General features: G+C 40.5%; 1 protein-coding gene across 1 annotated transcript in view; it reads left to right on the top strand.

Annotated features, from left to right (window-relative positions):
• Positions 1-23,103, top strand: part of EXOC4 (exocyst complex component 4) — a 408,465-nt gene that overhangs the window by 13,808 nt on the left and 371,554 nt on the right. Inside the window, exons 2-3 of the mRNA XM_069801534.1 lie at positions 5,419-5,608; positions 8,756-8,950. Of these exons, the coding sequence (XP_069657635.1) occupies positions 5,419-5,608; positions 8,756-8,950 (385 nt within the window). The remainder of the gene's footprint in view (positions 1-5,418; positions 5,609-8,755; positions 8,951-23,103) is intronic.

The raw sequence follows: 23,103 nt of genomic DNA, 5'->3' as shown, positions 1-23,103 counted from the left end.
GGGAATGAATTCCTTGGTTTGCTTTGCTTGTGCACGCGGCTTTTGCTTTACCTATTAAACTGTTTTTATCTCAACCCACAAATTTTCTCACTTTTACTCTTCCAATTCTCTCCCCCATCCTGAAGTGGGGGGAGTGAGCAAGCGGCTGTGGGGGGCTGAGTTGCAGGCTGGGGTTAAACCACAACAGAGTTCTAAAAAGCTAATGTATATTTATCATTGTTTCATAATCCTGTCCTGTTTTGTAATTCTCCCTTCAAAGTTCTTTCTGCAAAGTTCCTTTCCCAAACAATTTTGATCCTTTCTATTTGGCAAACAGTGTGTTGACTTTTCCTCTTCCTTGCCACACATTTTAATAGAACTGAAACAAGCAAAGATGCCCTTGGCTTACTTTTCTGCAGTGTTAGCAGGAACATATATAATCTCAAGAATATTAAGTATTCCTCGCTTAGCTTTTTTTGTGCATAGCAAGAAAAAGAAGTGGCTCCAGTACCAAGGGGCTTAGGTAGGAAATTCAGTTGTACAAGGTAATGTTTCAGATTCAAAGTGACATCGCTCCTTTTTGTAGTTACAGGTGCTGCTAGACTTCAAGGATTTAATGTTGTGTTTTTGAAAGAGGAAAATACAAGGTAATGAATTACTGGAGTAGAGAGAAGGTGGTGAGTTAGTTTTGGTTTAAGTAGGTGAGGGCTCATCTGATTGATACAGTGACTTGAGAAGAACATGAGCAGAAGGGTCTTACTGGTGGCTGTAAGCAGTTGTAAGTACTTGTACTGCTTTTGAATGTGTTCTAGAAATTTGTATGTGACAGCCGTGGTGGACAAAAATGTAAATTATTGTCTGGGAAAAGGTTTAATGTGTTTTTTAAAAAAAATCTAGAAGAGCCATTCTCAGTTTTATAGCACACTTGTTTCTGACATTTTGGCTTGAAACAGCTTCACTTCCTCTTATTTATATATTGCTATTCGCATCCGTTAAAGAATGGGTTTGCTTTTCTCTAAGTGCACTTTGATGGTTCTTCAATACATGCTTGTGGGACAGATCACGCGTGCAATTCTTTTCTGTTCTCCAGCCATTAATCCAGACTACTATAATGACTGGAAATAACCACGTCCTAAAACCAAAACCTTATCTTCTGAAACTTGCTGGTCTTTCAGTAAAATAAATGAAAAAGCAGTCTCTGATGTTGCCTTTCTCCATTTAGATCTTGGGTTGTGATTTAAACTTTTATCCTATCCATAAAGAGATAATTTACAGGTATTTAAGGCAAACTCATGTGGGTGAAGGGGAAAAAAAACCTGTTAGGCTTAAATTCTTTGTTGTGTGGAATTGTTTATCCCTTTTGGCATAGTGAGTGGTCCCTTTAATGTTTTAAACTAGAACAGACTAAAGGGCTGTAAATATAGGTAAATTTTCTGGTCAAAATATGAGTGTGATACTTTTCGTGATGATTGTTTCCACAATATTTTCCCAGAACAGGTAATTAAAGACAGTGAGATGTTCCCAATACTGGTGTTAATTCTGGGAAGATTTCCCAGCTGGTGCGTCTGATAGAGCCAGCTGGAAATCTTGGACCATGGCAATTGACTGAGCCTGAAAATTCTATTGAGTTGAAGTCTTACAGGTTAGGATGACAGGCTGGAATAATACGTAACAGTGTGTTAATTTGATCTTGGTTGGTCAGTATGTCCCTGGGATGTACAAAGTAGTGTTTTGTGAAAGTCCGTAACTCTTCCCTTCTCTCCCCTCCTGCTGCCTGACAGCACAGTGGTTTCACCTGGAACTCTGCAAGAATGGATCCTAGTTGTCTTGTCTTCTTGCAGGTTTGGATGCTGAAACATCCTGGTAAGGTGAAGGGAAGGCCCCATGTTGGCACTTACTCTGTGTGTGTTTGTGTGTACGTGCGGAGGAGTCGGGTAACATCACCTCCAGCACCTCCAGAACATTACTCAGCTTTAGGTAGTCTGCCTTACTGGAGCCTTCCGCAGGTAAGACCAAAGAAATGCTCTATTAATGGTTCTTCCAGCCTGGTAGTTTGTCTCCAACAGTGGTAATACAAAATATTAGGGAGGGGGTGCACGCCTGGCCACTTGTTGGTGTCCAGTGCCTCTATATTTCCCTAGTGTCTACAATTGTTGAGTTAGGGATGTTGGAGGATACATTCCAGCTAGTTTCTTTCAGTATTTGTTTTGACCTGTTGTCTGTGAATACATTTAAGTCCTTTTTCTGAACCTGCTGATGCTGTGAGCCTCAAATCCTGCAGCAAGGCTCAGGAGTTCACTACCTAAAGTGTAAGTGTGCTTTATCCTTTTTTAAACGGATCTCCTGTTAGTTTCAACAAGTGCCATGAGTTCTAGTAGTGCATGATTTGGTGAAAAGCTGTTTTACATTTATGCTATTCATCTTGTTTCTGACTTCTGCAAACCTTACTCGTATGTCCTTTCAGCCTTTTCTTTTCCAAACTGAAGAGTCTTGGCCTTAGCGTCTCTGCAGCGAACAGCTGCTTCATCCCCTCTGTTGTTTTAGTTGCCCTTCCAAAGGCAACAGAAGAGAGAGAAGACCAGAACTGTGCACGTCACTCCCAAGTATGGGCATAGTAAGGTTTTATACAGCAGCAGAGTGATTCCTTTGTCGTGCTTTCATCTTGTTGGATTCTGGGTTACCGCTGCATATTAAACTCATTTTTTCAGAGAACTGTAGGTGTAGAAAAAGACTTAATTAGCAACTACGTTCCCAGTGTGTGCTGCTAGGTTCCTGAAGCCAGGTTGGATGGACTGGAGCTTTGAGACTGCTGCATTCCTGTTACCTGTCTTTTTAATATGGGTTGGCAATATTTTCATGCTACTACTGGCTGTGTTGTGGGTTTAAAAAATGAGGTCTTTGGAGTTCAGACTGTGTGAGAAGGTGTGTAGTGCTCAGCGAGATGGTCTTTTTCCCCAATAAAGCATCTTGATTCTGCTGAAAGTGGCAGCAAATGTATATTATATATCTAAACAGACAAATAGCAAAATGACCACTAAAATTGATGCTTTTGGTTAGACATTGTCATTATTTCATTTCAGTAGGAATAAGCTTGTGGTACCTCACGAAGGCTTCTGATTTCCAGCTATACTAGCTTTGTCCTTCTTTTGACATGTTTTGTGGTTTCAAAGGTACTGGTCCTGTTGTGACCTCTCTCAGGCTTCATAAACATCTATGTTTTGGCTGAGCAAATGTCAAGTGTTTTTAGTAAAAAAATATTTTTCCTGTAGAGGGCAGGTTAAACTCAATTACAAGAACAAAAACAACTGGGCAGCACAGTTTGAATCTGCTTAAAAAATATGGATGTAACTGGAAGTTGTTAGGGAGCCTAAGTTGGGCAGGAACTTGCTGGAGCATTAGAAAAGGCATGTGACATTCTCTGACAGTACAATGATGTAGTCTTAGCCTTGGAGGAAAATCTTTAGCTTTTGTAACAAACTACTGGCTTTGCAGATGGATTCAAGCCAAAGCTTGAACAGCTTTGGCAAATCAAGAATTCTGAAATTGAATTTTGTTTAATTAAAACTAAAAACTTTTCTAGTCTGTGATATAGGCCAATTTGGTTCCGCTTCTACATTGTCTGTAGCAGTCCGCGATTCTCCTGCAATCTATAAGGCAGGTTAGAGAGAATCGATGTTTTCATTAACTACTGAGACAAGCAATACTGTTCAGCTTCCAACTCAAACAATACGTCAATTCCTAAAAAGGATATACATTCGTGTCTGGTGTAACCATGCTGAAGAACATTCTTCTAACAAAAATAAGCAGTTCTTCACAAAGAAAACATATTCGTGTGCAAGAGCTCTTAATGGAGGAAGATTTACTGTCAAACACATTCTTGCACATGCTTTCTATTCATCTATTACAGCATGAACCCAAACTTCACCGCATCTCACAAGTACTGTAAGTTTAATACTGTTGCATTAACTGTATGCTTAGCATTGTTTTCCAGCATATCTTCGTACATTACTTTGAAGTGTTTACATGACCTCTGCTAACAGCGTTGAGTGTTTCAGTAGTACTCAGTGCATGTAATTGCAGTTTGCTTGTTTGAGGAACCAGTGCTGTGTATTCCCCAGGTGAGAGAGAAACTGGGCCACAAGGACACGGATCTGCCTGTGCAGCCTATTCCACTGAAAAGCAGATATTTACATCAGGAGTCTGTAGTAGCTAAGAGCTGTGTGTAGCTCACGCTCTAGTGTCAAGACGCAGTCTGCAATGTGAATGTGCTGCAAGCATGATGGCAGAGGTCTGTGGTAAAGCAGAGGCTGTAATCCAGAGTTCTTAATTCCAGGCTTGTTCTCTAACCAGTGTACTACTGTTCTTACTTTACAGGTCCTTTTTGCATGATATTAAAGTGCTTTGCATAGAGTACAAGTTAAGAAATATATCTTTTTTTGTGAAAACATGATTTAAGACACAACTAAGAATGTTTGGGAGTAGAATATTAATGTAATAACATTAGAAAGCATTCCTGTTCCTGTAGCTACCATGAAGCATGGAACTTGAAACACTACAAATAAATTTTATGTATCAGAAGAAGCTATGCTGTTAGTGGAATGAGAAAGGGGTTTCTCATCTCAGCATGTTCTTCGTGCAAGAGGAGGGGTGCGCCTGCATCCCCTGTAAAATGTGCAGCTCTTGGTGTTTGGGAGTCGGGTGGAGAGTGTGAGGCACCCATGCTGATAGTCTGAGGCATAACAAAAGAATGTGGTATCTGTTACCCTTCTGCCACTGCCATCTGAAAGTGAAAAGGAGTGTTAAAACTGTGTAAAGTAAAATACATCACTTGGGTACTTTGTCTTCTTTCAGGGTTTTGTAGCATATATTTTTGGCTGTAATTCCTCTGTCCTCCTTGGTAGTTGAGTAGGACAAGTGAGTGTGTGCTCCTGTCTTCCTCTTGTGCCGTGTTCCGTGTGGTAGTACAGATCTGCTTGCTCATTTGAGTTTTCTTAGCTGCACTTTCTGGGATCGTGATCCCCAGTGAAATGGCTTTTTGGTTTTTCTCTTCTTTTTAAAGATGGGAGTCTTTGAGTAGGTGGTACAGCCTGTTTTTCTTTGAAGGGAAGAAAGAGTAGCGAACTGGAAGTTTGGGGTATGTCTCTGTCGGCTTTCTGAGAGAGAGGGAGCATTTCTTGTATGTTTAAGTTCTTTTTTTACATTTCTTTGGGAAGAGCTTTTGCACTTGAGTTCCTATTACTTTCCTAATGGTATTGGAGAATTCAGAAAAAGCTGTCAACTACTAACCTTTCTTGTGTCCTGCTTGTTGTCAATGAAAATACTCTTAAATAAACCAGAGTGACTGGTTTGTGGTAGGTAGTGCATTTTTTTAGGCAAAGGCTTCTTGTCCTTATAGATAATTTCAAAATAACCCTATTTCGGTAATCTTTTTGTCCTTAGGACTTTATCTACCAGTGATGATGTTGAGGACCGAGAGACTGAGAAAGGCCGCCTGGAAGAAGCTTATGAGAAATGTGACCGGGATTTGGATGAGCTCATTGTCCAGCACTACACTGAGCTCACCACTGCGATCCGCACATACCAGAGCATCACAGAGCGCATCACCAACTCGCGCAACAAGATCAAACAGGTGAAGTCTAGCTTTGCACGTGTTTCTGTGTTTGCATCCGCTTGATAGCGTGTACTCTGTGTACAAATCTGTGCAACTCCTGTACCTTTTTCCTGCGTACTGTCCTTTCACTGGTAGTGTTGTAAGCTCCCATTTTAGCCTTTTATTTCTCTCTCCCTTTTTCCAGCTACTTGTCATCATCCTGAACTGAACTAAAAAATGAATTGAGAAAGCACTGTACCGACTAATTCTGAACTAGGTCTGATTTTTCAAGTTGCTCTGTGTCATGGTTAGGAGTGGACCACCCAGTCCTAATACAGCGGTCCCACACTATGTCTTACTAGCAGTGTGTTTTCCATAGGATCTCTCTGTTGTTTGAGAACACAAGTAATTAAAAAGCAAAATGAGAAGTGGATATATAGTGCAAAGCTTTGCGGTGCCCCCTGTTCATTTATTGCCTGGGCATGTTGCTATCAGGTTTTTGAAGTCTTAAGGGCTGCTAAGCTTACACCCTTCCATCTAATCTGTTCATGTTTTGATATGTTGGCCTTCAACCTCCTCCTAAATAGTCTGGGTGATTCATCAGCTTGCTTTTCGCTCAGAGAATCTGAATTTTGGTGCTATTTCCAAATTCAGTTCTGTTGTGTGAATGTACATGAACTCTGTGCCCCCGTATCTCTCTGTATTTTGAGTGCTCACACTTCAGTAGCACGCCAGTAAATAACTCTGGCACTCTTTGTTGTGGACTTGTTCCATCTGCTCTCTCCCTGCAGCGATAGATTAGTTCTTTGGTCTCCTGTCCTATCTTTTACTTCCTGTGTAGTTTGCTATACCTAAACTTTGCAAACTAGGCACCAAATTTATTCCATTTTATTTTCCTGGCTCTGTGGAGGTCTCATCTTAAAACCTTTCACAGCAGTGCTTTAGGAGCAGTAGGCTTTTACCCTTCTGGGACTATGTACTGACCCTTCTGGCTTTTAAAATTCATTTAGCATTTTCAAAGAAAATGAGGCCATTCAGATGCTTTCCAAGGGTAAGAGTTCATTCTAGGATTTATGTACAAAGCTCAGCACTTTGAAAGCAGAGATCAATTGCACTAAATTTGAAATAAACTGTAGCCAGTGGCCTATTTTCACGCAGTATACTAAGCTTTGCAGAGGTCAAACCAAACATATAGGGGTGTGACCTTTTGGTCCCACCTAGAAGAATGACTGTAAGGGTGAAGGACCTTTTGATATTTAAGTTTTCTTATTAGTTTTGGTCAATATGTATTGAAGTAGCTTTGACCTGATCTCATGGGAGGCCCCAGGTCTGGTTTGTCATCAATCTGTATTACACTATCAGCCTGTCTTTTGATGTTCCCCTCTTGAGGAAGGTGGATGAAGGTACAGGTGTTTACTTGCATTAGGAATTGTGGAAGTGATAGATAGTCCAGATCCCTCTGTGCATCTACCTTTTGTAGTCAGTTCTTGTATGAATTCCTGCTGGGAAAGGCTTGGTTTTGAATGTAGCTTTAGAGGTGTTACCACTGTAAAACTGAATTATGAAGCAGAAACAATTGGGTCTACCAAAGGGTAGTTCTTCCTTAAAGATTTGCTGTTCGCTCCTTTCCCTGCTCCCAAATGTAGATACAGTTGATCTCCTTTCTTGCAAGGACAGGAGTCGGAATGTCTTGTGAGATTCCTTCCAGCCCCATGATTGTTGTACTGACCTAATTTGGCTCTATGTAACAGCAGTCCACTGATGATGGTGTGCTAGGTCAGTGAAACATTTTAAATTAAGGTATTGAACAGGGATTAAGTCTGAAATGAACTCTATGCATTTTAGTTTCCCTCTGCTTTTGCAGCAAGTTATGACACTCTTACATTAGCTTTTCTCTTGGCTGAGGATTTTTTGATGTTGTTCCTTTCAGAAGGACATTGTGGAGTGCAGTGTTACTGTATTGAAATCTTAGTCTCTTCTGACTCTGGATTGAGGCTGTTTTATGTAGCTATTGTTATTTGCTGTTTGTCTGTATTTTGGTCCATCTATGTGTTTCGCTTCTATATTTTTTTTAAACTGCCTTTAGATGGACAAGGTAGGAGAATGTGCAGCTGAAGTGGGATTTCTGGAGTGCTTTGAAGGCTCATTATTTAAAAATAAATTGAAGGGCCTACTTCTGAGAGTCTTTCTTCATGTGTAATTCAGTGAGAGTTCAGCCTGAGAAAAGGTTGGACCCTAAGTATTCATAACTTATCACAAAAACAAGAGTGGTGTGAAAGCAATGTGTGAAGCTGCGTTGCTAATTGCTTCCACATTTTAATATGTATTATTGATTTGCATTATGCAAGAAAAGCTAGGTTATATTGACGTTACTAGAAGATATTGGGAGAACCTGAAAGCAGGGAATGCAGGCTGTGTGTTTGATCAGAAAGAATGGAGAAGGAAACATCTTGATGTTTCCTGAATGGGGTAGAATAGTAGAGACTTTGCTACTTAGAGAGGATGGCATGAGGCTTGAAAACAAACAGAATAGCAAACACCAAGGTGTTTTTCTAGGTGATGTAATGGCCTTGATAAATAATGGAAATGCTGTATTGACCTGTATCTTAACTGCTATTTGTTCCAATGAAACCACATCTCGTACAAAAAAAAAATTTGTATTGCTCAAGATATTAGGAAAATGGTTGTACTCTTAGATAGTCATGTTTCAAGAAATTGACACCAAACTTGAAGAAAGGAGGAGACGTGCCAAAAGATTTAATAGGCAGATGGAAAATGTTTACAGTGGAAAAATTAGTAGTGGCTTATTTGCTTTCACTGAAAATTGGATTCTTGCTGTATGCCAAAATACTGAATTGATTTTTAGAAAACATGCAAATAAGTCTTTGGTCATGGTTAATAGGATGCTGTGTTTGTTCACATTATGATACTTAAGTTAAATTTTCACTAGTGGTACAAAACTTGTACTAAACCCCATTTCACTATGAAGGCAGTTCCAGTTTGTATGTGCTTTATGTTTCCCTTCAGCCAAAGGAATAACCAGAAATTTTAAGGAACTTTGGTTTGCTTATAGTCTTGTGATATTTTTGGAATTCCTAATAAAATAAATTTGGAAAAGGGCTGATCTATGTTAGAAGTGCCAGTTACAGGGACAGATTAGTTAATCTTTTGACATGTTGCTTTTAGGTGAAGGAGAATCTGCTGTCATGCAAGATGCTGCTGCATTGCAAGCGGGATGAGTTGCGCAAGCTGTGGATTGAAGGGATTGAGCACAAACATGTCCTGAATTTGCTGGATGAGATAGAGAACATCAAGCAAGTGCCTCAGAAGCTGGAACAGTGCATGGCCAGCAAGCACTACCTCAATGCAACAGACATGCTGGTAAGATGCAGTACCTTGTGCTGGGCCAGTATCTAGCAGAAACATGCTGGTCAGCTGTCTGATCACCTGCAGACAGATCTGCCGTCTGTGCTATTATTTGCCTTTTTTTAAATTTTTTTTATTGCTTAGTTTCTTTGGTCATTTGCTGCTTTCTTGTACGGGAATTTCTGTTTGGTTTTGTTTTGATCCTTCCTGACTGGACTTAGGGTTACAGTCTCTCATCCTGTTTGGTTAGCTCTTGTCTTTCAGAGCTGTCTGTTTACGTGTCCTGACCCTGGTGATTTCTGTAACCATCTAGTTCTTTACCCATTTATCTGCACAAAGGATTTCCTTCTGCTTTTGCAACCTGTATCATCTTCTTTCTTTATATCTTAACAATTATTTCAAAACAATATGTGTTATTGTGGTGCGTTAATTCTGGCTGAATGCCAGGTGCCCACCAAAACCGTTCTATCACTCCCCCCCTCCTCAGCTGGACAGGGGAGAGAAAATGTAACAAAGGTCTTGTGGGTCGAGATAAGGACAGGAGAGATCACTCAACCAATTACCGTCATGGGCAAAACAGACTCAACTTGGGGAAAACTAGCTTAATTTATTGCCAGTCAACCAGAGTAGGGTAATGAGAAATAAAATCAAATCTCAAAACACATTCCCTCCACCACTCCCGTCTTCCCAGGCACAGCTTCACTCCTGGATTGTCTACCTACCCCCTCGCAGCAGTGCAGGGGGATGGGGAATGGGGGTTACAGTCAGTTCATCACTCGTTGTCTCTGCTGCTTCATCCTCTTCAGAGGCAGGACTCATCACACTCTTCCTCTGCTCCGGCGTGGGGTCCCTCTCATGGGAGACAGTCCTCCATTAACTTCTCCAGCGTGGGTCCTTCCCACGGGCTGCAGTTCTTCACGAGCTGCTCCAGCGTGGGTCCCTTCCCCGGGCTGCAGTCCTTCAGGCACAGCCTGCTCCAGCGTGGGTCCCCCACGGGGTCACAAGTCCTGCCAGCAAACCTGCTCCAGCCTGGGCTTCCCATGGGGTCCCAGCCTCCTTCGGGCATCCCCCTGCTCCGGCCTGGGGTCGTCTCTCCCCGGGCTGCAGGTGGAGATCTGCTCCCCCATGGACCTCCCTGGGCTGCAGGGGGACAGCCTGCCTCACCGTGGTCTTCCCCACGGGCTGCAGGGGAATCTCTGCTCCGGCGCCTGGAGCATCTCCTCCCCTCCTTCTGCACTGACCTGGGGGTCTGCAGGGTTGTTTGTCTTACATGTTCTCACTCTTCTCTCTGGCTGCCGTTTCTGTGCCTGCTGCAACTTTTTTCCCTTCTTAAATATGTTCTCCCAGAGGTGCTACCACCATCGCTGATGGGCTCGGCCTTAGCCAGCGGTGGGTCCACCTTGGAGCCGGCTGGCCTTGGCTCTGTCGGACATGGGGGAAGCTTCCAGCAGCTTCTCACAGCAGCTTCTCACAGAAGCCCCCCCTGTAACCTCCCCGCTACCAAAACCTTGCGACCCAAACCCAATACAGTTATAGAAGAACTATCTTGTTTCTCTCCTATTTCATCTCCCAGAACACACTTACAACTTTGGCCATTATTCAGAGGGGAGACTGTCTTTCACCATTTAGGTGTGTTTGCCTCTCATTGTCTTCCTTTACGTCTTTTACCATGGCCCTTGGTCCTTTCTACTTATTTCCAGCTCTTTTTTTCATCTTTTTTCTCCTTCCCTTGAAGTGTTTTTCCTTTTCAGTTCCATCTCTTTTATAAGCATACCTTTCAATTCCAGTCTTGCGGTGGAGGTAGAAGTTGCCTGGCCTTCTTTAATAAGAGTCTTTTTCTGTCTTTGTTTCTAAACTTAACAAGCACACTTCCTCACCAGGCTCCAGTCCTTTCTTTCCTGGAACTGTTTTCTACCAGTAATTAAAAACTTTACAAGGGAGGTGATTTTTTACTTCTACTCAGTCCTGACATGTGGAGTGCTGAGTCCAGTAAGAGAGAGAGAGGGAGTTACTGGATCGAGTCCAGTGAAGGATCACAAAGATGGTTAAGGCACAGGAGCATCTCACGTGTAAGGCGAGGCTGAGAGAGCTGGGACTGCTTCACTTGAAGAGAAACCTCAGGGAGATCCTTTCAATGGTTATAAATGTCTGATGGGAGGGTGCAAAGAAAACAGAGCCAGACTTTTTTCAGTGGTGCCCAGTGACAGGAGAAGAGGCAATGGACACATATGACTGAAACATAAGAAATATGTCTGAACATAAGAAGACACTTTTTTACTGTAACGATGGTTGAACACTGGAACAGGTTGCCCAGAGAGGTGGTGGAGTCCCCATCCATGCAAAATTTTCAAAACCAGAGTGGATGTGGTCCTGGGCAACTGGCTCTAGGTGACCATGCTTGAGCAGGGGGGTGGATTAGATATTCTTTAGAGGTCCTTTCTGACCTTAAGCAGTCTGTGATTCAAAAATGAAGGCAAAAGAATTATGTCTGCTCATATTCCTCTTTGTGTTTGCCAGAGAACGCCTTTAAGGAAGTCTTTTCATTGCCTTCCTTTGTTATTGTTTTTTTCAACTTTACTGTCCTTTGTATTTCTCTTAGCTGTAGCTCTTCACTTCTTTTTAATAAGTCGTTATTCAACAGGATAAAGAGCTGGAATCCTAGTATTGTCACCTCATATTCCTAGAGCCCAGACATGAACTTTAATTTCCTTCTTTCCGTTTTATCTCATTTTACCTTAAACACGACTGTCTAAAACTTACCTTGTTCCCGCTGAAACATTTTCAACAGTTAGATGTCAGTCTTGTCATCCCTTTCTCTGACGGCATGTGTAACACTGTCTGGATTTTTGTTGTTGCCGTCACATCCTCTTGTCTGATTTCACTCTGCCGTCACCTTCCTCATTTTTTTTTCGGTTGCTTATGTTCTGTTTTCATGTCACACTTGGTGAAATCATCTTCTATAATCTTGTCACAATTTTCCCTTTTTTCCTTTTTGAAAACCATCTTCCAGGAACCCTCACAATCTTATTCTCCTTAGAGTCTCACTGTGCTTCTAATATGAACTGTTGTCTTGTGTCTTTTCCCACCATGTTGTAAGCCGTCTGGGATGGGTAATGCAGCTATTTCTGTTAAGTAATGTAGGGTGGAATTTTTATGATACTTCATAAAATGTTATGTAAAACCTATTAGAATTCCTGAAAACAGATCAGCAATGCAATGACTTGAGGCAGCATATATGTGAAGAGTGCAGTCAGGTTTTGCCAAAATGTTTGTCAGGTTTCTAACACAGGAAATTGGAGTGTGGTGTTCGTCTGGTATTTTCAGTTATGGGAGATGAAGAAGTAGATGTAGATTAGGGGTAGCCAGTGGAGGGGGAAAAACACAGTATTCACTGTTAATGTCAGTATCAATTGAAAAATGCTTTCTTTTACTGATGGACTTGCCAGTTTCCTTGGTGTGTTTTTTTTTTTTTTTCTTTTTAAATTCAGAAAAGTTATTTTCAGAAAGAAGTTCCAGAAAAGTAATTAATTTCCTATCTGGAATATAAGATAAGAAGTGTAAGAAGAAAATAACAATACTTAGGATTTATCATATAATATGCTTTAGAAATGGTTTGCAATATGTGTATTTGTGATATCTTATTGGTTTGCAATATATTGTGTATGCAGTTATTTCATATATACACTTATATACATACACATATGTGTGGATGTAGGTAACGTTGCCTAAGGCTATGAGATAGAGCCGATATTACACCTCACTGAAGTATGGACTTCTGTATTATACTGTGCTGTTTTTTTGTTGGTTGGTTGTTTTTTGTTTTTGGTTTTTTTTCCAGAATAGAGTATCTTTTCTAAGAAATCAAGTGATAATGATACAAAAAGCAGCTGTTAAGGTTGGGGTTTTTTTTAAAAATATATCAAGAAATGCAAAGAAAACTCAAGTGAAAATTAAACACACTATTTCAGCTGTTCATTGACACTTGCAGTTCTCATTTGAAGACAAGTGTACCTGTAAAAAATAAATAGTAACCTACCTGCATTTGGAGCTTTTTCATAGACAAAAATCGCTGTAGGCTCATTGGCTTTTGCCATCTTCTGTTAACGCTGCCTCTGCAAGGCTGTGATGTTGTAATCGCTCACTGGCTGCAGGATAATTCCTTTCTCCTTTTATATGATATGAATATTATGTAAAATAATTACTAAACCGTCAGGGATGCAGAGTGTATATAGATCTCTCTGTCCTTTTGTTTCATTCCTCAAGGTAAACAGATGCTCATGGCTTATAAAAAGCCCAAAGTGATCTGACAAGGAGCTTGTATCCCTCACATTGAAATTGGAGCACTGATTAATATTGTTGCCTGTAGCCTTGTGATACGTACAGTCGAAATTAGACCTTTGCAGTCATCGTGTTAGGTTGATGCAAGCATTCTAATGGCATAATTTCTGGTTGCCGCATCACATTTCTGCAGTCTGTTCTTTGTATTCCACTCACATTAATTGAAGTAATTTTGCCGCTGAAGCATGTTTCAAACCTCTGCATTTAAATTGAAATTTTAATTCCCTTATTGTTTGGAAAAGACGGCTGAAGATGGCTTGTTACAGGTTTCATTATCACTCAAAACTCTCCAGCTGGTTCTAATGCGCAATGACTGAGTAATGCTGGGAAGAATTGTTAATAAAAGAGTGGCAGCTTTTCCCAGTAGTATGAACACAATGCAAAGGTATTTTGTGACAGCTTACATTTGTATGAAGTTAAAAATTTTAAGTGGCAGCTCTTTTGTTTCTGATTCTGTATCCATCTAGAGTAGCACAGACGAGCTTCAGATATCATGTATTCATGTTCTGTGTTCCTCCAGCATCTTGATAACGCACGCTCTGGTGAACGGAGCTGGTAGGATCAAGTTTGCTGTTCTGTAATTGCACCTTACAGTTTGTTTTAAAAGAACCTAGTTCCAAGGTCCTTTGAATTGTGAAGCTTTGGAGAAATTAGGAGGGTCTGGAACAGATACAATACATTTTAGGTGTTTTCAATTTCTGTATATGATTTTTTTTTTAAATATGAGTTTGTACCTTTTTCTGTAAAGGATCTGTTTTTTCACACACTTCGTTGCTAAAGGTAACATTCACATTTATGTGGCAATTGCGGCATGTGCACGCATATGTGTGTATATTCTGCTTAACATAAAACATAAAAAGGAGGCTCGGGGAGACCTTAACATGCTCTACAACTTCCTGAAAGGAGGTTGTAGTGAGGTGGGTGCCAGTCTCTTTTCCCAAGTAACAAGTGACAGGACAAGAGGGAATGGCCTCAAGTTGCACCAGGGCAAGTTTAGCTTGGATATTAGGAAAAATTTCTTCACTGAAAGGGTTGTCAAGCATTGGAACGGGCTGCCCAGGGAAGTGGTGGAGTCACCATGCCTGGAGGTATTTAAAAGACGTGTAGACATGGCACGTAGGGATGTGGGCTCGTGGTGGACTTGGCAGTGTTAGGTTAACAGTTGGACTCGAAGATCTTCAAGGTCTTTTCCAACCTAAATGATTCTATGATCAGGTGCTAAGAGGAGAATTCTGACACAGAAGGAGCTTCCTGTGAAAAGGCAGTGGGCAGTCTCCAAAAGGGAGAGCAGCAGAGCTGGCGGCAGAGGCAAGCTGGGGTTGGGGCTATAGCTACCACTTGGCCTGGAAGCATGAGCTTGGATGCTGGAAGGCAGGAATCCAACTTCTTCTGGAAGAGATGTTTTAGATGTGCTACACAAAACTGTTGCCAAGCCAGAGCCTGAAGCAGAGGGCACGCAGCAGGATGGGCAGCAGTGGGCAAGGACAGAAGGATTCTTGCTGGGAGGAAGCGGTTCCGTGTCTAGTCTCCCCCAGCACTGGACTGGGTATTGAAGGGCGGTACGCTCTGCCTAGCAGTTACTTAACTCAAGTATTGTAGAGGTCTGTGGTGTTGATCTAATTGTTCTGGCTCCACTGTTGACCCATGAGGTACTCAGAGGGAGAAATTAATATTTTCCATTTGTTTAAATAATCTAAGAGATGAAATGCTGAAAACAGTTGAAGGAAGAAATGTTGTTGAATCAAGTAATTAAAGGTCATATCATAATACGATTAAATGAAAATTGCTTAGGCTACTTTCTTTGCATTTCCTGGCTTTTATGTGTCTAGCTTTGCAATTTTAATGAACTAATACCACTTTGTCAAAGTATATAGGGTTTTTTAAAAAAATCTTTTAATTCCAATAGACCATGAAGCTCTGTGTTTCACTCCAGCCGGCAGCTAAGCACCACACAGCTGCTCGCTTACTGCCCCCACGTCAGGATAGGGGAGAGAATTGGAAGGGTAAAAGTGAGAAAACTTGTGGGTTGAGATAAAGACAGTTTAATCGGTAAAGCAAAAGCCACGTGCACAAGCAAAGCAAACCGAGGAATCCATTCCCCACTTCCCATGCGCAGGCAGGTGTTCAGCCATCTCCAGGACAGCAGGGCTCCAGCACACCTGACGGTGACTTGGGAAGACAAACACCATCACTCCCAACATCTCCCCCTTCCTTCTTCTTCCCCCAGCTCTATATGCTGAGCATGACGTCCCTTGGTCTGGAATATCCCTTGGGTCGGTTGGGGTGAGAAGCAGAAAAGCCCTTGGTTCTGGGTAAGCACTGCTCAGCAGTAACTAAAACATCCCTGGGTTATCAACCCTGTTCCCAGCACAAATCCAAAACACAGCCCCATGCCAACTACTATGAAGAAAATTAAGTTTATCCCAGCCCAAACCAGCACAACTTACTCTGAACTTGATTTATCAGTGCAGTACAGTTCCTTTGGGGTGGCATTGTGTCAGGTAACAAAACATCATGAAACTGCAGAAATACATCCGTAGGATAAGAGTGAGGATAACTGCTATTTCCAGTTGAATTTCTTTCTTGTTAGGAGGATGACAGGAGGGAAGTATGAAGATGGAAAGAAGGAAATATGAAGCCCTCTGACTAGTCTTCACTTAAGTTTAACTTCACACTTCCTTGTGTGACAGAGCTAGGAACTGATGTGTATATGTGTTTTACTCATGAGCACATCCTTCTCCTTTAGCCTCTGTGTCTTTGTCCCAAGAAATACAAAGCTGAAATGACAGTAATTTGTTTCTCAAGAAGTAGGCCAGGGAATGCTCCAACACCTACTTTTCTTTCTTTTTCAATGTTAAGGACTTCTATTTCAGTTTCCGTATGTCAGGGAAAGAATAATATATGTCTACTGCTCTGCTTTCTGAAGTGGATAATAATATCAGGCTTTTCTCAGAGCTGACCGCTTTCTTACTGCAAATTTGCATTGTTGCCAGTTTGTTCAGTTTCTAGAGTCGAGCTAGTGGCTGTTACTGTTGTTGTATTCAATTAAATGTACTTGGCGTGGCATCCAGCTGTACAGGAGAGGAGATTGGTTTGCAGGTAAATTAGGTCATTTTCAATTGTGCTGATGCAGCAGAGTGAAAGCATACTGACTTCACCACTGGCATCCTTATGATGCATTAAATGTATTTTTGCTCAGCTCCATAGACTGTAAGATCTGTATTGAGTTATTTTTTCTGAAGAGCATTACTTTGTTGTGAAATCTAACCTTTATGTCAGGAATATACCAATCTGAACTGGAGATGCTGACCAGCTCCATTGTCTGCATGCCAAAGCATTTTACATTCCTTTTTTTTTTTTTTAACTGCACGGCTTTACAACACAACTGGGTTACTTGGTGAGAATGTGGGCAGAAGTCAAAGACATTTTAGTAGGGGAAATGCTGCGCAGAGATAATCATAAAGCTACTGAGGCCATTGGAAGGGAGAGGTGGCATAGGAAAAGGAAATAGAGGAGAGACTAAGAATGGGTACAGATATTTTGGAGAACAGTGTATGAGAACAGGAACCTCACTTGCTCTGGGAAGTGGGAGTCAAACAAGGAGCTTAAAATACTGAAAAGTTTCCTAAGGAGCAAAGAGAGGATATTGCTCTGTGTGTGTGTACACATGGGCATATTTGGCCTCTTCTCTCTCGTCCCATAATGAAAGTCTCCTATGTGATAAGTGTCCCCTACCTTTCTATGCACTTCATGTTAATCCTCCTTGAAGGCATTTGGAGTGATTAATGTCTTCCCAGAAAACATTGGATGTTTGTAGCCCTGGGCACGGTTGGGAGTTTTAATATTTGTTACTTGCATGTAGCTGCTACCTGTGGCTTTCCTCAGTACGGTACAAGGAGAGTCTTTCAATTAAAAGTACCGTGTAGTGAGCAGACTTCTTAGACTGTAAGTAGTCTGGAATAATTAAATTAAAAAAAAAAAAAAATTGCAACACAGTTCTCGGTATGCATTTTATTTACTGTCTGCCTTTCAGCTGGAACAATGAAAATCAATAAAAACAGTCTTTTATTTTGTTTCCGCATTTCTTATTGCAGAGCTGGGATTCAGGTACTGCTGTGGAACAGTTTTATATTTTGGAATTAATGGCATAAGTGGAAATAAGAGACTTTTGTTGGTTTGGGATTCTACAGACATGCTTTTATTACAAAATCTAAATTTTGGTCCTGCTTGAAATTCTTTTTCTTCTGAATTACAAAAATAGTAATATTTTCTCAGTACTTCTGGCCTTGAAGTCTTTCCTCTGCTAACATTGTGTCTTGTCATTGTTGACCTTATTGATTACAAAGCCTTTTAGAAAACAGCATTGAGAAGCTGACATCTCAAGGGTTGTATCTCATTTCAGATTACCTACTGAGGTATATCAGTTTATACTTAAAGGAACTGTTTTGCCTTAGTTTTTAATGATTAGCAAACATCATGATTTCTGTATGGTTGAGGTATGGAAGAGAAGGCGGCAGCTTTGTTTTTATTAAGTTGATGTATGCATAGGATATGTTCTAGTGATTCACACATAAATAAGCATGGAAATTATGAGCTTTCTTCTGTCTGCTGCTCGTTCATTTAAAATACTGTACTTTTACTCAGGTGCTAGGGTTTATTAGTATTACTTGTCTGCCTTCAAGGAGCATTGTAAAGCTTAACTAATTAAGTTTGTTAGAGTACTTCTGAGTTCCTTATATGAGAAGCAGTCATGCTACATATTGTTAGAACTTTCACCTCTTTTCTGCATCTTTCTCTTTTTTTTCTTTTAAAATTCTCTTTTCTGATTTTTTTTTTTTTAGACCAACTTGCTAGGCTAGGTTTAAAGATGTTAGAAAGTAGAGTGTTTCTTTCCCTTTGAAACTTCTTATCATTTTTTCTGTTATATACTTATCAGTAACTTTATCTCCTTCTTTTTATCCTGTAATTTCCATTATCTGAGGAAGACTATTGCATTAAACTCTTAGTGCCTAATACTGCTTCATTTGCATTGACACGTGCTTGACCTCAGCCCCTCCGCTCTTAGTTAATGCATCAACAAGCATTGATATCTCTCTAGAGTATTATCCTGTGGCTGTTAGCTCTACTAATAACAACCATTCATTTAAGCTGATGAAAGTTTATTAAATAAGAAAACATGCTGTAATGAAGGTGGAGTAGAGGTGTCTAGCATCTTTTTATGGTGAAAGTAAGCTGCAGTTACACAATATGCTGTCTTTAATGAACAGGAGTGGCACCTGTAACATGATGGTCTGTGCTTTTGGGAATGGGCATTTCTGAACATTAAATTTAATCCTTCCTTATTATAGTGTAGATGCAGTGATGAAAAGTTCTTTGCTTAAGGCAATTGCTCCTGCCATTTAATGATGCATCCTTCCTTGGGAGTACTCCGAACAGCTTGAGAGTTTTGTGGATTAGTTTACATTTGCTTCCTTTTTTAACTCATGAACCTGGTGTTATTACATACCTTCAGGTTAGTATTTCTTTTGGTATTTATACTGTTGGTTATTTTTATTATTAAGGTATGCTGTGGACGTTTTTCTGTGAGACATTCACATTTTCATCACTTCATCTTTGAATACAGTTGTTGTTTTTCCAGTAATCACTGGTCTTTCCATGAATTCTTTTTTAAACTCTGGATTGTACAGACATAATTCTGTTCATAGTAAAATATTGGAACAAACACCAAGAGAAATTGTTGACGATAGATTGAGTTATGGGACAATATAAAATAAACTAGATAAATCTGATGGCATTTTAAAAAATGCAGCTTTAAAGCTAGTGAGTGGTGAGTGAGAAGGTGTAATAAATTTAGTTTTTAGTAAAGCACTTGCAACATTTGGGGTGAATTTAACCCAGAAGTACTCCACTGAAGTAAACTGATTTATGTCTGGTAAAGTTGGCATAATGCTACCAAGTAACCTTCAAAATTGTGTGGTAGAAGAAACATTTGTCATGTAGACTTAGAGGAAGACTTATGCTGAACAGCTCATAAATGAAGATGTATGGAGAGTGTGCCTGTTTAAGGAGGCGGCAATGGTTGTCTTGTGCTACAGTTTAATATTACCTCTTGTGAATTTATGAATTCTATAATAAAGAAAAGTTAGTAAATTAATAGCTGAGGAGCTAATTGAAAGGACTTAGAGATTCCTTTAACAACAGAGATATGGGACACGGGGAGCATAAAAAATTTTAAATGCCATCTTGAAGACAGCAAGAGAATCAATTTGGGAAACTGCAGGTTTGCATTGAAAGGAAAATCGTGATGTTTTACTTCAATGCATTAGAACCTCATTGTTCTATACATCATTCATATAGAGAGAAGACCTTTGGGACAGAGATGGTCCTGAAAAAACACGCTTTTCTTAATGGCTATTAAGACTAAATGAGGATGCATTAAATCAAGAGACAAAAAATTATGGAAATGAAAACTGGAAGGAAAAGCCTTTCTTCTTATTTTTGCTGCCTTCACAATACCTACAACTGTATTGGTAGTCCGTGACAGTGCTTCAGTGAGATTTAATATAGATGTCTGTACAAGGTCAGACCAAAGGTGGTCTTAGGCCAATACTGTGTCTGATGCAGAGGGTGTTTAGAAGGGAGAGTGAGGACAGAGCAAGCAATAGCAGTCCTTTCCCAAACCGCTCTGTGAACTTCCAGCTCTTGGTAATATGCAGCTTTTGACGGAAAAAACTGATGTCTTTTGTGTTGAATAGCACTCTATAGGTGTTTCTTCCTTGAATTTGTGCCTGTCACTTTTTGCACCTATTTAAACTTTCAGCTTCAACACTGTCCTTTGGCAATGACTTCTGTAGCTGACCTGTCTGATGTGTTTCTTGTGGATAATACTGAATCTTTTGATTTGCTAACTTCATCTGATTGCCCAGAAGCTACTGAGGGTTCAAGGCACACAACTATCACAGGTACTGGGGCAATACATGTCTCATGTCCACCGAGTTGTCACTGTAATGGAAAAGGTCTCAAGCAATTCTCTGATGCTGATAGATACTCTGACTTTCCTATTTCAGGGAAGTCATTTGACCATCCTGTAGTTGAAATTGCTCATGTTTTGTGTTAATGTCCAAGTGAGCAGTTGGATAATCCTTTTTCATGATTTTTAACCACTCTGTTCCTTTAGCACTGCTTTCAGTTTCAGCACTATTACTAGAAAGACATTGATGAATTACAGCGAGTGGAGGAGGAAGTAGAATGATTGATGAGTGACAGGACTAAGGCAAATTTGAAAGAATTAAATTTATGTAGCTGGAGTAAAGGACAGCAAGTGAGGAACATAATTTTATAAATATTTTAAAGTTTGTAGAGGAAAACAGTAAGTTAGACTGGGTCCTTGCCATTTAAACACTTAAGAAAACTAAAGGACATTTGCGCTTTGTGTTAATGTGTTTATAACAGGTTTGTTTTGACGTTTTCATAAAGTGGGAGCAGTAGTCTTATCAGCAAGAGATAGAAAAGTAATTTTGTAAAATATAACTTAATTAAGGCAGTACTATAGGGGTAGGGAAACAGCTGTGTCATCTAATAGACCTTCTCCATACTTGTAACTGATAACATTGAAATTTCCTTTTAGGGGGAAAAAAAAAAGAAAAAAAAGGTAAGTCTAGATGCGATGATTGATTTAGAAAGCAAAATTGTGGAGTTCAGCTTGCTGGAATTTGATTCTCTGGAAAACACTCTTCTGCTCTGTTAAAGCATTAAAAAAGAATTGTGTTACTCCTTAGCCTTTATATATACTTTCTTACTGTTCGGCACTCTGCCATACGCCGGCTGCTTGTTGCCTCCTTTTGTTGAAGTGGCTGCATTTCAGTAATGTTGATGATTGTGCTGGTGGAATCTTAATATAAGGTGCTATGTTTAAGAGAAAACAAATGCCACAAACAAAAAGTAACCCTTTTAACCTGTTCCCATATGTACATTTTCCTTGTCCTTCCCCCATCAAATAAGCTTACACTGACTACTTATCTCAGGATGAGCTCCTTTCTTGCAACCTGAGCACTTTTGTGTGTGTGTGTAGCTCAGAATCTTTCAAGCTAATCTTTCAAACTTCTACCCCTTTTGCATCATTTGGTCTGCAAATCCTTTTATCTCAAGTAGGAGAGTGACCTCAGCTATTTCCAAAATATTGCAAAGGAATTGTCTTTTTTAGTCCTCAGTCTTTTATGGCTCTTTGTTTGCTTTTAGCTTGTTAATTCTTACAAGACTGTTTAAAGGTGAACAAAATTGGTAGCAATTTCTTCCATCATCTTAATTTCCAGTATGTTAATCAACACGCGGTACTGTTCATCATCAGTGTTTTACAGCTACTCATTAATCTTCACATCCTGTGTACCTTTTCTCATTTTCCTTTTTTTATAAGGAGAAGGAGACAGTCGGGAATAGCTATCTTTGATCTGTGTGCTTTTCATATTTTCCATGCTTTTTAGCTAAAGGCTCCCTGCTTTGGGACCATCTGGGTGTTCTTTAAGTTCAGGGTCATCTTAGCTCGCTCACGTTCACTGGTTTGTCTTGATACCAATTCACACTATGCTGTACGCTGGCCTGTGGCTGTTTGGTAGCAGACAATTCCCAATATTTGGGTTTAAGTGCAGCCTGAGTGCCAGTTTTCCATGTGTCCCATTATTTGGATGTCCCACTTTCAAAGGCAGAACTTTTCAGCTTCATCTTGATTCACATTGCAACTAAAATAGTGAACAAATTTACAGATGAAATACAGGCTTACTTGATAAGACTTACGTCAAGCTTCTAATTAAAAAATATAAATGCAGTTTAAAAGCAGGCTTAATCAGTTACTCATTACGTGTTTTCAGCAGTGGAAGCTCAAAGTACTCAACAGTCTTCTGCTTTCTGGATGTTAGCCCCTTCCACAAGGGTGATGAAGGGACTGGAACATCTGTCCTATGACAAAAAGCTGAGGGAGCTGGGACTGTTCAGCCTGGAGAGGAGAAGGCTCAAGAGGGGTCTTATCAATGTGTATAAATAGCTGGAAGGAAGGTGCAAAAGGACGGAGCCAGGCTCTGTGCAGCGGTGCCCAGTGACAGGACAGGAGGCAATGGGTACAAACTGAAACACGGGAGGTTCCCTCTGAACATCAGGAAATGCTTTTTTACTGGGAGGGTGACTGAGCACTGGCACAGGTTGTCCAGGGAGATTGTGGCATCTCCGTCCTTGGAGATATTCAAAAGCCATCTGGATACGGTCGTGGGCAACTGGCTCTGGGTGCCCCCGGCTTGAGCAGGGAGGTTGGACCAGATGACCTCCAGAGGTCCCTGCCAGCCTGAACCGTTCTGTGATACTGTGATTCTGTCCATCATCCATGGAAAATGTGGGAATTTTGCAGGCAAAACAGCCTTGACGTTGGGAACTCTTGCTTAATTTATTGCTAGTTAACACAAAATTCTGATCAGTGATTTGGGTTTTGAGGTGGGAAAAAAAAAGAACACCTCAAAAAACACTTAAGTAAACATGTTTTCTCACTCTACTCCAGGTGCAATTTAAGTCCAATCCCTTCACTCCCCTCCCTTTCTCAACTTATTTTTTCGATGGCGTATGCTCAATCTGTTGGACTCCCTCTGCTGAGAATGGATGGCACAGAAAGTTGGTGTCATCTGTGAGGGTTTCTTTCTGCTACTCTGCTTCTTACTGGTTTCCTCTGCAGGACTTTGGTTCTTCAGGTTTTCCTCTGCTATGCTTTTCCTTAGAGTGCCTGCTCCAAGGTGGATTACCCCCAAACTGCAGTCCTGTTGAGGCTGTCCCCACTCCAGCGTGGGTTACCC

The sequence above is a fragment of the Haliaeetus albicilla genome, chromosome 14 (genome assembly GCF_947461875.1).
Source record: "Haliaeetus albicilla chromosome 14, bHalAlb1.1, whole genome shotgun sequence".
Lineage (NCBI taxonomy): Eukaryota > Metazoa > Chordata > Aves > Accipitriformes > Accipitridae > Haliaeetus > Haliaeetus albicilla.
This window is presented reverse-complemented; position numbering and strand designations above follow the sequence as displayed.